The sequence below is a fragment of the Ceratotherium simum genome, chromosome 26, assembly GCF_057802395.1.
Source record: "Ceratotherium simum simum isolate JZ-2026a chromosome 26, ASM5780239v1, whole genome shotgun sequence".
Classification (NCBI taxonomy): domain Eukaryota; kingdom Metazoa; phylum Chordata; class Mammalia; order Perissodactyla; family Rhinocerotidae; genus Ceratotherium; species Ceratotherium simum.
Genome location: NC_141925.1, coordinates 3822273 through 3835795, shown reverse-complemented (window position 1 = coordinate 3835795; position 13523 = coordinate 3822273). Strand labels below are relative to the sequence as shown.

The 13523-nt window shown below is 42.8% G+C and overlaps 1 protein-coding gene across 1 annotated transcript in view; it reads left to right on the top strand.

The window, feature by feature from the left end:
* ADCY9 (adenylate cyclase 9) overlaps positions 1 to 13523 on the top strand; it is a 117351-nt gene that overhangs the window by 73059 nt on the left and 30769 nt on the right. The window contains exon 3 of the mRNA XM_004438122.3: positions 7258 to 7448. Coding sequence (XP_004438179.1) covers positions 7258 to 7448 — 191 coding nt within the window. The remainder of the gene's footprint in view (positions 1 to 7257; positions 7449 to 13523) is intronic.

Below are 13523 nucleotides of genomic sequence, written 5' to 3'. Positions count from 1 at the left end.
AGGGGAATCGGGTTGGCAATCTATGAAGACAGCTTGGTCATCGGCCCAGCTCTTTTGGACCGGTCCACAGCAGTGAGAGTTGCAAATGTGATGGTTCTTGGACAGATCTCGTGGAAGGTCAAACTTTTGTTTTGTTTAATCTCTCTCAGACTTCTGAACTCTTGCCATGTTGAATTTTTAGTTCTGCAAGGTTATGTAGCCTTATTTCTTATTTATATGTTTTTCCATCCCAGCTCTGCCACGTTATCTACTTCCAAGCCTTAATTTTCAATATTTTTCTTTTACCTGCTACTTCTTACCTGCTACTTCTCACTCCTTTACCTGGAATTCCCGAGGATAGTGTATTTCTTACTGGCTTTATTTTATTTCTTCTCTGAATATCAGAACTGTTGCATCTTGAAGTTTGCATAGCTTTATTTCTTTTTTTAAAAAAGGGCTTTCTTGAGAAATAAGTCAAATATTATACAATTCACACCTCTAAAGTACATATATAACTCAGCGGTTTTTAGTATATTCAGAGAGTTATGCAAACATCACCACAATCTAATTTTAGAACATTTTCATCACCCCAAAAAGAAACCCTATACCATTAGCAGTTGCTCCCCATCCCTCCACCCTCAAACCTCTGGCAACCATTAGTGTACCTTCTGTTTCTATGGATTTGCTTATTCTGGACATTTCATATAAATGGAATCACAGTATGTGGCCTTTTGTGACTGGCTTCTTTCACTTAGCGTTATATAGTTTTATTTCTATTTTCAATCTATTCCCTTTTTTTTGGTTTTATTTTTCAATTATTTAGCTGCCACCTAGTTTCAAATTTTAAATTGAATGTCGTTTATCGTCTTTCTAGAATCTATTTTCCATCATCTATGTTCTGTACTTAAATCTGTAACTCTTAAAATTAACTATTAATTTTTAAACTATTAGTTTAACTTTTAACTATTAAAATCTTAAAATTAACTGTTGTTTCTCAGTTCTCTAGGGGAAAGAATACAGTCTGTGACTCTTGTCCCTGCTTCAGACGTAACCTGACGTACTCTCTTCTGTCTGATGGCATTCTCTGTTATCATTTGGTGAATGACAATTTATTACTGGTTAGTCTATTTCAAGGCTGACACCTCTCCTTCTAGATCTCTTGTTTCAGAGCCTATTCTGATCAGTTAAACTCTATTATGTTACAGTATTCCAAGATAGTTGTCACAGACTTGCATTTTTCTTTTGTTTTCTAAAACTCACTGTAAAAATGCCTTTTGTCACTTCTGAGCCCCCTGTAGTCACATAGACTTGGATTCATGCAATTCTCTCCTCTTGTAGATGTGTGTCATCACTTGCTTATTGTCCTCACGTTCACTGCCATCCTTCCACTCTGATTTAGTTTCCTATGAGCAGTACTTCGTGCCCTTCCTCAGTTTACTTTATTTATTCTGAGTATTCCTGAGGATTCTCTAAGGAAAAGCATTGTCCTGCCCTTTTTATATACATTAACTAATTTAATCTCCACAACAGCCCTATGAAATTCTTATTATTCAGTCACTAGTATTTCCGTTTCGTAGATGAGGGAACTGAAGTCAGTGTTTGTATCACGGTTTTCATGGGCAGACAGTTTCTAAAACTAGAGTATTCTTTTTTCCTATCCATTTCTTTCAACGCTTAGCCCAAGTCCTAACCCACAGTAAGTCCTCAATAAAGATTTAATTTGTTGGGTGAGTGAATGAGCAAATGAATGAATGAGAGAGTACCTGGTGGGCTGTTTATGGGTATGCTGAATGTTATCTCTCAAAGAACTCATTGTTGTGGCCTTTGTGAAGGCCCGTGGTGTGAAACTGTAATTCAAGAGTTTTTTAGAGGTGGGAGCAGTGGGTCCTGAAGTTTGTTACCTCTGGACTCTCCCAGTGTTAGTTCTCGGCAACATAGCATTTAGCAGGGCAGCATTTATTAATGTCAGATATGAGAGTGAAGAAGAGGACTGCACGGGAACGTGGTCACCAAGTGGTGGCCCGGTCACTCACATTTGGCCATGATGGCAGCACATTTACCCAGTACTGGTAGAGAGAGGGAAGCTGTGTGCAGAAAGCACTGTTTCAGGAGCAGGGTGTAGAATGTGCGTGCGTGCGTATGTGTGTGTGTGTTCTAAAAGTTTGTTTTGTTACGCCCAAGTTTTGGTCAAGATCAAGTTAAACAGGCATGGTGCCCACCTTTTGTTTATTTCACCTGCTTGGGTATATCTGTCTCATATTTTATTATTTGGGATTTCGTTTTTTAAGTTTTACCAACAGCCATTTGCTGTAGGAACTCGTGACTTCTTGTCAAGCATTGGGAGAACCAGGATGAATGACTCCTGGTGATTAATTGTTTTCGGTAGGAGTAGAAAGACCCATCCAGACTGTTTTCATGTTAACAAGGTGAAAAATGATTATTTTTTTTCACCAAAACTTTTGGTCTTCTTAAGCAGAAGCGATAGATAATTATGAAATATCCTGTCATAATTTTGTAGGCCCTGGTCATTTTGTAGATTAAGAGCACTTTTAATCTTTTCTTTCCTTATTGACTGACCACATTTTAGTTTAAATAGTCCTCATGCTGCTCGGCCATTAGAGACCTAGTTATGAGGAAAAATATAATACAGAGTGAAATAACTTTTTAGAAAGTTGATGAACTAGCGGAACTGATTGCCCTCTTGTGTTGATTGTTCAAATCATTAGTGATGCAAGCTTCAGGCGTTTGTTATGTTATCTTGCTAACTCCCAAGGTCATGTCTCAAAACATTCTTTCCTTCCTGATTATTCTCCTCTCTCTGTGGAGTTGACAGTCAGCCTTGACTCTGTGAGTGAGGATATCTCACTCCAAAGCAAGAGGCCTGCAGAAAAAGACCATGATAAAGAAGGGAGGCCAGAATAGACCTTCTTTTCGACAATGGACTTTGGCACTCACTCAAATTACATTCAGTTCACCAAAACTAAGCACCAAGTGTGCACAAGGCACAGTTTTTGTCCTCAAAGAATTGATGATATACTTAATGTTTAAGAATGTTAACCATGTCGGGGTGGGCCTGGTGGTGCAAGCGGTTAAGTGCGCGCGCTCCTCTGTGGTGGCCCGGGGTTCGCCGGTTTGGATCCCTGGCGCGCACTGACGCACTGCTTGGCAAGCCATGCTGTGGCGGCGTCCCGTATAAAGTGGAGGAAGATGGGCATGGATGTTAGCCCAGGGCCAGTCTTCCTCGGCAAAAAAAAAAAAAAAAAAAGAGGAGGATTGGCAGATGTTAGCACAGGGCTGATCTCCTCACAAAAAGAAAAAAAAAAAAAAAAGAATGTTAACCATGTCAGTCTCTTCGACACACACAGCCACAGACTAGCTCCTCCATCAGACAGGAGCACAGCAGGAAAGGTCCCTGCTTCTCTAGCCTCTCTCAAGTTAAGCTGATAAAAGGTATCAATGCTGGTGAGGCTTAAAATCAATTACCAGGAAAGAATATAAGAAATCTTATTAATTATTCTCCTGTGTACACTACTATACTTAAATCATTTAGCTGCCTTATTTTGACCTTCTGCTCCAAAAGAGCCATTCTAATGAACTTGGACCCCAGGGTCCACGTGTGTGGTTACTCATTAAATCTTTATCTCTTAAATCAAACTCTCTTGACTTAAGAATTTGAGGAGGATGGAACTCAGTCACCCAGCCCTGCTGCATTTCCCCAGGTATTTCACATTGGGCAGCTAAGCTTTCCTTACCTTATCATGCTGATATCCCTCCAGTTTTGGCAAAAGGTTTCGCTTTAAGTTTAGCTTTCCGTATTGAAGCATAAATAAAAAGATACTTAATTGGTTCACCGATTTTGCTTGCCATGGACACATATGTATGTTTGACTTTTGGAACACTAGCAGTATTGTGTTATCAATGCAAGTTGGTCATTGGGGGCTCCCTAAAGAAAAATTCAAGTTAGAAACAAATTCGGAGCAATTATCGATTTAACAGTTCTGCAAATACTGTTGTACGTAGAAGGAGCATGAAAAAGACTCCCAGTGATAAGCAGTCCAACATCCACATTGATAATAATAGCTAATGTTGTTGAGTTTTTACTGTTGCAAAGGCTTCGTGTGTGCTAATCATTTAATCCTCACACCAGCTCTATGGGGTAAAGTCCTATTCTTAGCCTCGCCTGACGATGAGGGAACTGAGATGCAGAGCAGTGAAGTCTTACTCCAGGTCACACAGTGAGGAGGTGGTGGCTGGCCTTTCCTAAGCCTTGTGCCAGCTCATGACTCTTTCTCCCCCAACCCCCATTGCCCCCACCGTGAAGACTCCTGGAGCTGGTTTATACGTGCCCTGCATGGGCTCCAGCTCATCTCTGGCCATTCCCCCTACCCCCCCCACATTCTCTGTTCCAGCCACACTAAACTCACTTCCATCCCTCTACTATGCCTGCCAAAGGCTCCCTTTTGGAGGGCCTGTTCATGGATCGTTCTAGTAACATCCATGGCCTGATGAGAGCTGCCCCAGCCCCTGGCCCTGTTGGCTTTCACTGAGCTGACCTCTCTTCATCTTTCAGTCTTCAGCTTGGGGGACACTTCAGCGAGGAGGCCTTCTCTAACCCTCAGGTCCTTGCGAGGTGCCACCCTCCTGTGCTTCCCAGAGCACCCTGACTTCCTCGTCCTGGGACTTTGTAGTCACACCTCCTGCTGTCTAGATCCCTCTTCAGGTAATGGTGACCCGTACAGATAGGGGTCGTGGCTGACCTGTTCATTCTCGTCCTTCCAGCACCCATCACAGTGTGTGGTAAACAGGAGGCGCTTAGTAAGTGTTTGGTGAGGGAACAGTGACTCAGTAGTCACAGTTCAAAGCAGCAACAGCAAACCTAAGGGATGTGCACCCCAAGGCAGCGTCAGAGTTTGCAAGCACATCACAAAGGTAATGTGAGGAAATGGTGCGTCTTGGCAGCTGTTGCTCTGCATCCCCTGGTGGAGGGTATGCTACTGCTTTGAAGTAGTAGCTTCAGCATCATGCATGGATCTGTCGGACTCAGGCTGCTGCTCTTCAGGTGTGCTGGCTCAGCCTGTTCCCTGCTCTCATTGTCACGCCTCCAGGAAAGGCCTCCGTCACCTCTCTTGCAGGTCCGGAGTGCACAGGGAGGGGACAAGCAGCTACCTGACCCAGGACCCTTCCCAGGTTGGAGAGAGCTGAGAGCAGGGCCTCTCTGGTCACCCGGGCTTCGTGTTCCTGGGGCAGTCTTCACCCACAGGGAGCAGCAGGCGCGGGCAGGCAGCCCTGAGTGCCCACATCTCAGGGAACACTATTCTGGGGTCCAGGCCAGCTACAGACGTAACAGAAAACCTCTCCCTTCAGCGGCAGCTCCTCACTCCCCGCAATCAAAATATGTCCTTCCTCCCTCTGATCCCCCAGGTGGCCCTGTGCAGCGGCAGCCTGTGCTCTCCTGGGCCCCTCTCCCCACCTGCTGCTGGGTGACTTACCCACCATGCTCAGGAGTCAGGGAGAGACCACTAGAGCAGCTCCAGGGGTGGTCCCTTCTATGCACTTCTTTGATGAAGCCGGGAAGAAGCCTGCCAGCTCTGAGAGCCCACAACAGGTCAGAAATAGGACTCTTCTCTGGTGAGCCCACAGAGGTGGCATTTTTTGACTCTCCCAAGGTGCGACGACAAAATCAGTTCAGTGTTTCTGTGACCGAGTCTGAGAAATCCAGACAAAGGTGCTTTTACTCTTCCGTCGCATTCCAGTTCTCTTTCCATTTCAAGTTTACACGTGTAATTAGTTATAACTGTGATTGATCCTAAACATACATTGGGGAAAAAAGATACACAGGAAGTTCAGGACCTAAGTAAGAGTGAGCATTTACCGATCTCCTTTGGGGTCAGTTAGCACTTAAAATCATTTATCTAAGTCTTCTGGTTTACAGCTGTGATTTGGCTGTACTTAGGATGTCTCTGGGTGTCTCAAGGACTCTAGCCAAATTCTCAGAACGGTTGACTTAAAAACATACACCGTGTAGTGTTTTTATGAGGAGAGAGGGAGATGAAGGAAGATGAAGTGATGAAATGGTGGTATAATTATAAAATAATTAAGGGTTATTGATTAAGTAGTCCCTAGATTATTTGATTAATTAATTTTAAAGCATTTATGAAATATGTACCGAGTATAAGAAACTGTGCATGTTCAGCAGTGTAGACACACCCCCTGTTGATCGAATCTTTCTGTGATGGCTTTTCTCTATCACCTTCTGCTGGAGCTTAAATTCTCCAAGACAGAGACACTGTTCAGTTCTTGGTTTTATTCTCCATGTATAGCATACACCAGGCCTACAATAACTGTTTATTGAATAAATTACATTGTCACTCCCTTCAATAAATTTGCAGTCTGATTAAATTCCAGTAAGGACTAACGATGGATTTCTTTAAATGAGGTTTTCTTCTTTTTCAGAAATTCCTTGAGTTCTGTCTGGAAAAGCTGCTCCTTATTATTTTCCCAGCAGATAATTCTTCTGAACACCCAGAGCAGGGGCCTGCCTGCCTGTCACAGCTGCTTAACAGTGTAGCAGACGTTAGTGTGTGATCTCAGCTTTTAATGAGAATTGTAAAGATGTAGGTTAATTGTCCACTTAACAAACCTTTGTTTTAATGAGGATTTTGTGAGAGAATAAAATTCACATAGACTACAGCTTGACAAAAGCTGAATGTTCTTGCTGTGAATGTTTGGATCCAACAGAAAACAGATACTTGATAATCTGAATCAAGAGAGGTTTTAATTACCCTTTTGTGCACATATGGTCTTACTTTTCCTGCTAGTTTGCAATCGCTGACAGAGGTAAAACAGTCCCTTCTCTAGGTTGTCCTTACATCTAGACTGACCATTATAAATGTCAGTGACTGGTATCAACAGATCGAAATAAACCCAAGAAATGTAGAGGGTCCACCAGCAGTCAGCTCTGCTGCCTTCACAGAGAGGTCAGGTGACCCTTTCAGGGAGGAACTTTCCAATGCTCATTTCAGTCCCCCGAGGTAAAATGTGCAGTCACCATTCAGAGAAAATGTAAGGTGAGGAAATGATGTGTCTCGGAGGCAGACGTTCTCCCTGAGGCTGCGCGTCTCTGAGAAGATCATGGAAGTCAACAGTAAAGTATGACGTGTTCACATTTTCACTTTACTCTCAACTTTTCAGGAGCATGTCCTGCACAGAGAGCAAGATCGAGCTGCATTTCAACCAATGGTGGTTTCAATCTGTGCTGATTGTAATTTTTATCCGTAGGTTTGAAGACATACCTGATAGCGGGTCAGAGAGCGAAGGAGTCTCATTGCAGCTGTTCAGAGGCCTTGCTTTCTGGCTTTGAGGTCATTGACGGCTCACGGGTGTCCTCGGGCCCTAGGGGACAGGGGACAGCATCGCCAGGGAGTGTCAGTGACTTGGCGCAGACTGTCAAAACCTTTGATACCCTTAAGGTTAGTTTTTTTTTTTTCCTACTTCTAAAACTTTATATTAATTCTGCAGTAGAACATGTGAAATAATAAACAGCCTTTGGGTCTGTGGCAGATGACTTGGAATGCCCTTCAATTTGGTTTTTACAATTTTTTAGTTAAGTATAAAGTTAGCAGCATTTTGCATTTTTAATGTCTTTGCTTTTTTGACGTATTACGCACCTCCATTTTCTTTCTACACTGCATAAAGATGCTTCTCACTTGAGTTATCACTTTCTTTTTCTGCGACCTATCATGTCTTTTGGGATTTATAAAAGGTAATGATAAATGATAGTAAAGGTGAACCTCCTCACATCTTGCTTGGAGAGCTAGTTTGTAACTTATTTCAGAGACCGCTTTCTCAAGTACTCCTACATCTCTTGAAATCCAATGTTTTATGATTATTTTAAATTTTGTTGGTGTCGGTGAATCTTGTGACGTAGCTCACTGAAAGAATGCAGGCTTGCCAAGAACATTGTAGTATTTCATTTTTGGAACAGAGCTCTCCAGGTGGCTGTCTAGAAGAACCCATTGCTGTTATAATAAACTACCAAGAAGTTAACATGATGGACCTTGGGCATATGAAATCACTTGAGTTTATGAGCTGTTCCTCAGTGTTCACATTTGATTTAGTTCCCCCACTGGTACCTGTTGTTTGTTTTTACAGTTTAAATATTTGCTGTTTTCATTTTTTTTTTTAAAGAGTGGCAGTTATAACAGGTCCACTTCACTATTTTGTACTCTCAAACAACACAAAGATATATCGGTCGGGATGATGGCCTATTATTATGGCTTTAATCCAGTATGTTCCTGCTTATCTACGTTCATTGACATTTTGGGCCAGATAACTCTCTGTGGTGGGGCTGGTCATGTGCATTGTGGGATGTTGAGCAGCATCCCTGGCCTCCACCCACTAGATACCAGTAGCTCCCCATCCTTCCTTTGTGACAACCAAGAATGTCCCCGGATATTGCCCAATGTCCCTGAGGGTAAAATCACCCCAGTTTGAGAATCGGTGGGTAGGGTGTGAGACCCTGTCCTCCCCATGCTCTCTGGCACATGCGTACCGTGAATGTATCTGAAATTTCCTTAATGCCTGCACGCTTTCCAGGCAGCCTCTTTGCTGGGGCTGATGTTTTGCAGCAGCAGGAGGAGCTCTCGGCCGTAGACTGTCACTGAGCACGGGCAGGGAGGATCGTGTGGGGAGGCATACAAAACCTGCTTTCCAACACGGTTTCCTCCAGCCTTGAAACGGAGCTGCATTTAAGGAGAGAAATAGAACTCAAAGCCAAAAACAAATGACTTGTGTTTGCCTGCCACTTTAGATTGTGTGTGTGTGTGTGTGTGTGTGTGTGTGTCCGTTAGGGAGTGCAGGTGCTGACCTCACCCTATCACGTCCTTGCAATTTTAGTGACAGCGATTCTGTGCTGAACTGCCCTAAAAAGGTTTCCTTTCTCCCCGAAAGAACATTTCTTGTTCTAGTTATATATATATTTATATATTTAAAAAATCTGGATGGACAAAAACTATGTAGCATATTCTATTGCCATGTATAAATTTTCCAAATAATCATTGAAAGTTTTCTGAAAATCTTATGATCTATTAAGTTGCCTGTGTTTGCCAAAAGGAATTTAAGCAAAAAAAGGATCTTTGTGTCCCTTCCAGGAGGGAAAGATGAGTTGAATCTTGAAGCAAAATTTCTGGGCTATTTCGATGGTGTTGGGGGGGATAGTAGGAGGTCTGAGATGAGGGCTCTCCAGAAAGTAGAATTCCTTGGATTCACAGTTGGAGTGGAAGGAGCGTGAAGATAGAAGACCTGGTCTCCACTCCAGGCTTTGCCACTTTGGGGAGGTCCTCCCCACAGTCTTGCCTTCTTTGCTTCCAGTTCCTGGGGTGAGGATCAGGTGAAGGCCTTGTAAACCATAAGCACTGGGTAACTGAGCGAATTGTTGTGGACTATCATGCTAAAACTTGGTAGGTGGAACACGGAGTCTGCTTTAAGGGTTATATAGACCATAATGTGACATATAAGGCTTTCCCTCAAGTAGGAGCTGTTGAACAATAGAAATGGAAAGTACCACTTGCTTGCTCCTAGGTTCTGTAAATTTGATGACGCCTCACATGTGTGTCATTGGTTTGTTGCCTTATGTTGTCTGCACTACAGTTAGCCTTCCATATTAGTTGGAATCGCAGACTGGTTCCTCCTAACTCGTTACCAGGGTCTGTTGACTCTTCCTGTCAACAGGCTTCTTCTCCTTTGTTGCTGCCGCCGCCTCACCCAGTGAGCGTTAGCTCCCATGGGGGTTTGTCACCAACCCCACACTTCCCTCCTCCCCAGTGTAAGGCAGTGTTTCCCAAAGTGTGTTCCCTTGAGCAGTGGTTTCCCAGGTTGGAAATAGGAGTACAGAAGTACAGAAAAAAGGTTCTTTGGTCAAGTAAATGTAGGAAATTCTGGGTTAAACAGCACTGCAAGGGTTTCTTTATTGCAGGACTTCTCAGAGCCTTTAGTATGCTACTCTGCATCATTAGGTCTCCAGAGAGGGATGTGGTGTGCAGCATTCTCAGGCGTTTTGACCACAGATTTATTTTTTCAAGCTGCATTTTTGGGGGGAATATTTGTTTAGTGGAAGGAGTTTCATGCAAGAGCCAAGAAATGAGAGAAAACGTGTTCAGTAAATATTCCCCAGTGAATACATGAGTATCTTGATCCTGTTCCTCTCAGCTGCAGTGCTTACTGCTTCCCTTTTCCTATAAACTCCTCTCTTCCTTTCACGGTTCAGCTTCATTATAGTTTTCCATAACTCCTGCAGCTAATAATGCTGTCTCTCCCATCTCTAAATTCTTAGTTCATTTAGTCTGTACCACTTGGCTATAACATACGCAGTCTTCAATGTTTACTTATGTTTCTTATGCGCTTTCTTGTGCACTTTGAATGCAGGGCCCAAGTGTTAAATAACTTACATTTTTTCCCAAGTGTCCACTATGGTGCCTGGCAGGTAATAGATAAATACAACTTTCTTTTGGCTTAAGTTTGTAATTCTTTAATGACACACACAGAACTATAGCTCTGCAGAGCTAGACTACGAAGGACTGAACTCAGAAGCCTGGGCAGAACTAAAAAGAACCAAGGTAATGTCTGTGAAGCATTGTTTTCCACTCCTAGCACACATGTCCTGTGTGTCTGTAAGTTATCTCTCAGTTCATAGCTGGAGAATTCTTACCTAATATTTCGTAAAATCGTCTGAGTACTGTGATGACTTATCAAGAAACAGTAATGATGTCAAAGGACAAGAGCTGTGGCCCTGAGGTCATAGGTCGGAAGGAACCCTTCCCACACCCAAGCTTTGGCTTCTTTTTTTTTTTTAATTTTATAAAATTTATTTTTAAAAACATTAGAAAGTTAAGAGAATTCTAGAAATAACTATGAAAGGAAACATTGCTTACATATAGAGTCTGAAGCAAGCCTTGGCTTCTTAAGTGACTGGCAGCGAGAGTTTCTCATCAGGAAGGCCCTGGCATTGCAAAGGGTGCCAACACCGTGGCACTCAGCTCTCTGAGCCTGAGCTTGCAAGGATACGTCTAGAGTTTGGGGTGGGGGAAGGAGGAGTTGAGAAGGGAGCCAGGGAATGAGCAGTTAGAGACAAGGACCCTACATGTCAGTGTCACGGAAGGCAGCTCTAGTGCCGTGGGAAAGGCAGAACTTAAAATTGAGGATCCTTCTCAAAGCCTTGGCTTTGAGACTGTGAACAAGTCATTTAATTTCTCTAGGCCACAGTGAAATGGTGATGGCGAGGCAATCTCTCGGGGTTGTTGTGAAGGTTCACTGAGGTAATGCCTGGAAATGCTGGCTTGGAGCGGAAGCACGTTCACACCGGGACATGCGTTCATTCTCTCCACGCGGAGGAGTGACGCTGACCATGGTCGGGGTAAAGAAGGGCAGGAGGAGCCAGAGATACTGTGGAGGTTTGCCCACAAGGAGTCACTGACTCTCTCGGGAAGGTCGTGCCTTCTCTGTCTGTTCTGACTTGAGGGAGTTTCTTCAGTTTCTGGAGGGGGTGTAGCCACATCACAAATGTAACATCGGAGCGTGGGCATCTTGGCCTATTTAGTGTGACCTCAGCTCTGCAGTGGTTGTCTGCTGCTCATTTATCATGAACACTGTGGGTGATGGATGGATCGAGATTCCGTATGCCAATAAAAATAGCTGGTCTAACGTCTTCATGAAGAACAAAGAAAATGAAAACCAAAGATTTCAAAGATTGTGGTTTTTGTCCCATCAGTCCTAATCAGTGAACCAGTGAGCTGTGAAAGCATCTTAGTTCATCTCTGAAAGACCCCACTGGAAATGCACTTGCTTGGCTAGTCTTTGTGAGTTTACCTTAATCTATTATTCAGACCCCGGGGGCTGTGAGCTCACAGGGTGTTCTACACGTTTACAGTCAGTAATGAGGCTAATGAGGTGGATTTACCCACGTAGGGGCCCATGCAGAGAGGACCTGTCTGGTTTTTCAAAAGGATTATACTTTCCCTTTGAGGTCACTAGCCCCGGGGACCCTCTTTTGTGACAGTGGCCATGACTTTTTTAGTGACTCTAAATAAATGATTACATCTTTTATCTCCTTGTTATTTGTGTGTAAAATCATTATGAATAGGCTCAGTTGGCTCAGTTTGAGGAAGAGAGGGCCTTTTAGCTCATTATAGAAATGGAAAAGGTAATAGATTGCTCTCTCTCTCTCTACATATATATATATGGTTTAGACATTAAATATTTATTATAAATGATGGTCTGAATTCATAGTGGCAATGGTTGCACAATTCTGTAAATATACTGAAAACTATTAAATTATGCACTTTAGATGGGTGAATTTCATGGTATGTGAATTTCATCTCGATAAAACTGTCAGAAAAGTAAGTGAATAGTATTCTGAATGCTGGCTCTGAAATGTGGATGTACAATAAGTTTTTTTAAAAAAGACTTTTCAAATTTTATCTGTATTTTTAGTCATGTGTGTGTTTCCTTCAGTTAGGAGAAAGCATATCACATATAGGCTGACAACTCTCCCTTACAGAAGGATTCCGGCTACTGGATGTAGGAGGGATGAGGGAAGAGGGGACCACCATGACAGCAGGCAAGTCAAATCCATCAATGAATTCTAGAGTTAGTGGGTAAAAGCTTAAGGAGAAACAGGATATTTTTGTAACCTCCAAGCATCTCCACCCAGATATTTTTTCATTATAAAGGGGAGAATGGTAACTGGACAGTGGGAATCTTGGCAGGCCCCACCTCACCAGATGATGAAGGTAGCGTCACGATGAATAAGACTAGTGGGGTCTTGTAGCCCCTGATGGGATGTGCTGAGAGGGCACATCACGTCTGGGATTCTTCCCCCAAATCCAAAACCTCACTTGACTCAGGAGAAAGCATCAGACAAATCCAGATTCAAGGATGGTCTACAGAATACCTGACCAGGACACTTCAAAAGTGACAGGGTCCTTGAAGACAAGGAAAGACCGAGGAACTGCCACAGATGAGAGAAGACCAAAGAGATGTGACGACTAAATGCAGTGTGGGGTCCTGGAACAGGAAAAGAACATTAGGGAAAAAACCGGGAAATCTGAATCAAGTCTGTAGTTTCCTCAATAGTACTGGGCCAGTGTTAATTTCTTAGTGTTGATAACTGTGCTGTGGTTAATGTTAGAGGCTGACATTAGGGGAAGCTGCTGAAGGACATGTGGGAGCTCTCTGAACTATCTTTCCCACTCTCTGTAAGTCTAAAGTTGTTTCACAATTTAAATTTTTACTATATTTATACTATTTTAATTATATTATGTAATATAAATATATTTATATTATATATTACATATGAATTACAGTGGAAAGATACGTCCATATCATTTAACGGGCATCATTGGGGAGTGAAGTATTGCACATAATTTCCCAAAATACCAAATATTTTCTTAATTTGACTTCCTGATGAAATATTACCACAACATAGTAACAATCTCCTTGCCTTATCAGCCTCAGTTATTCCACGCAGGGGTCACTGGGGGCTCAGGAAT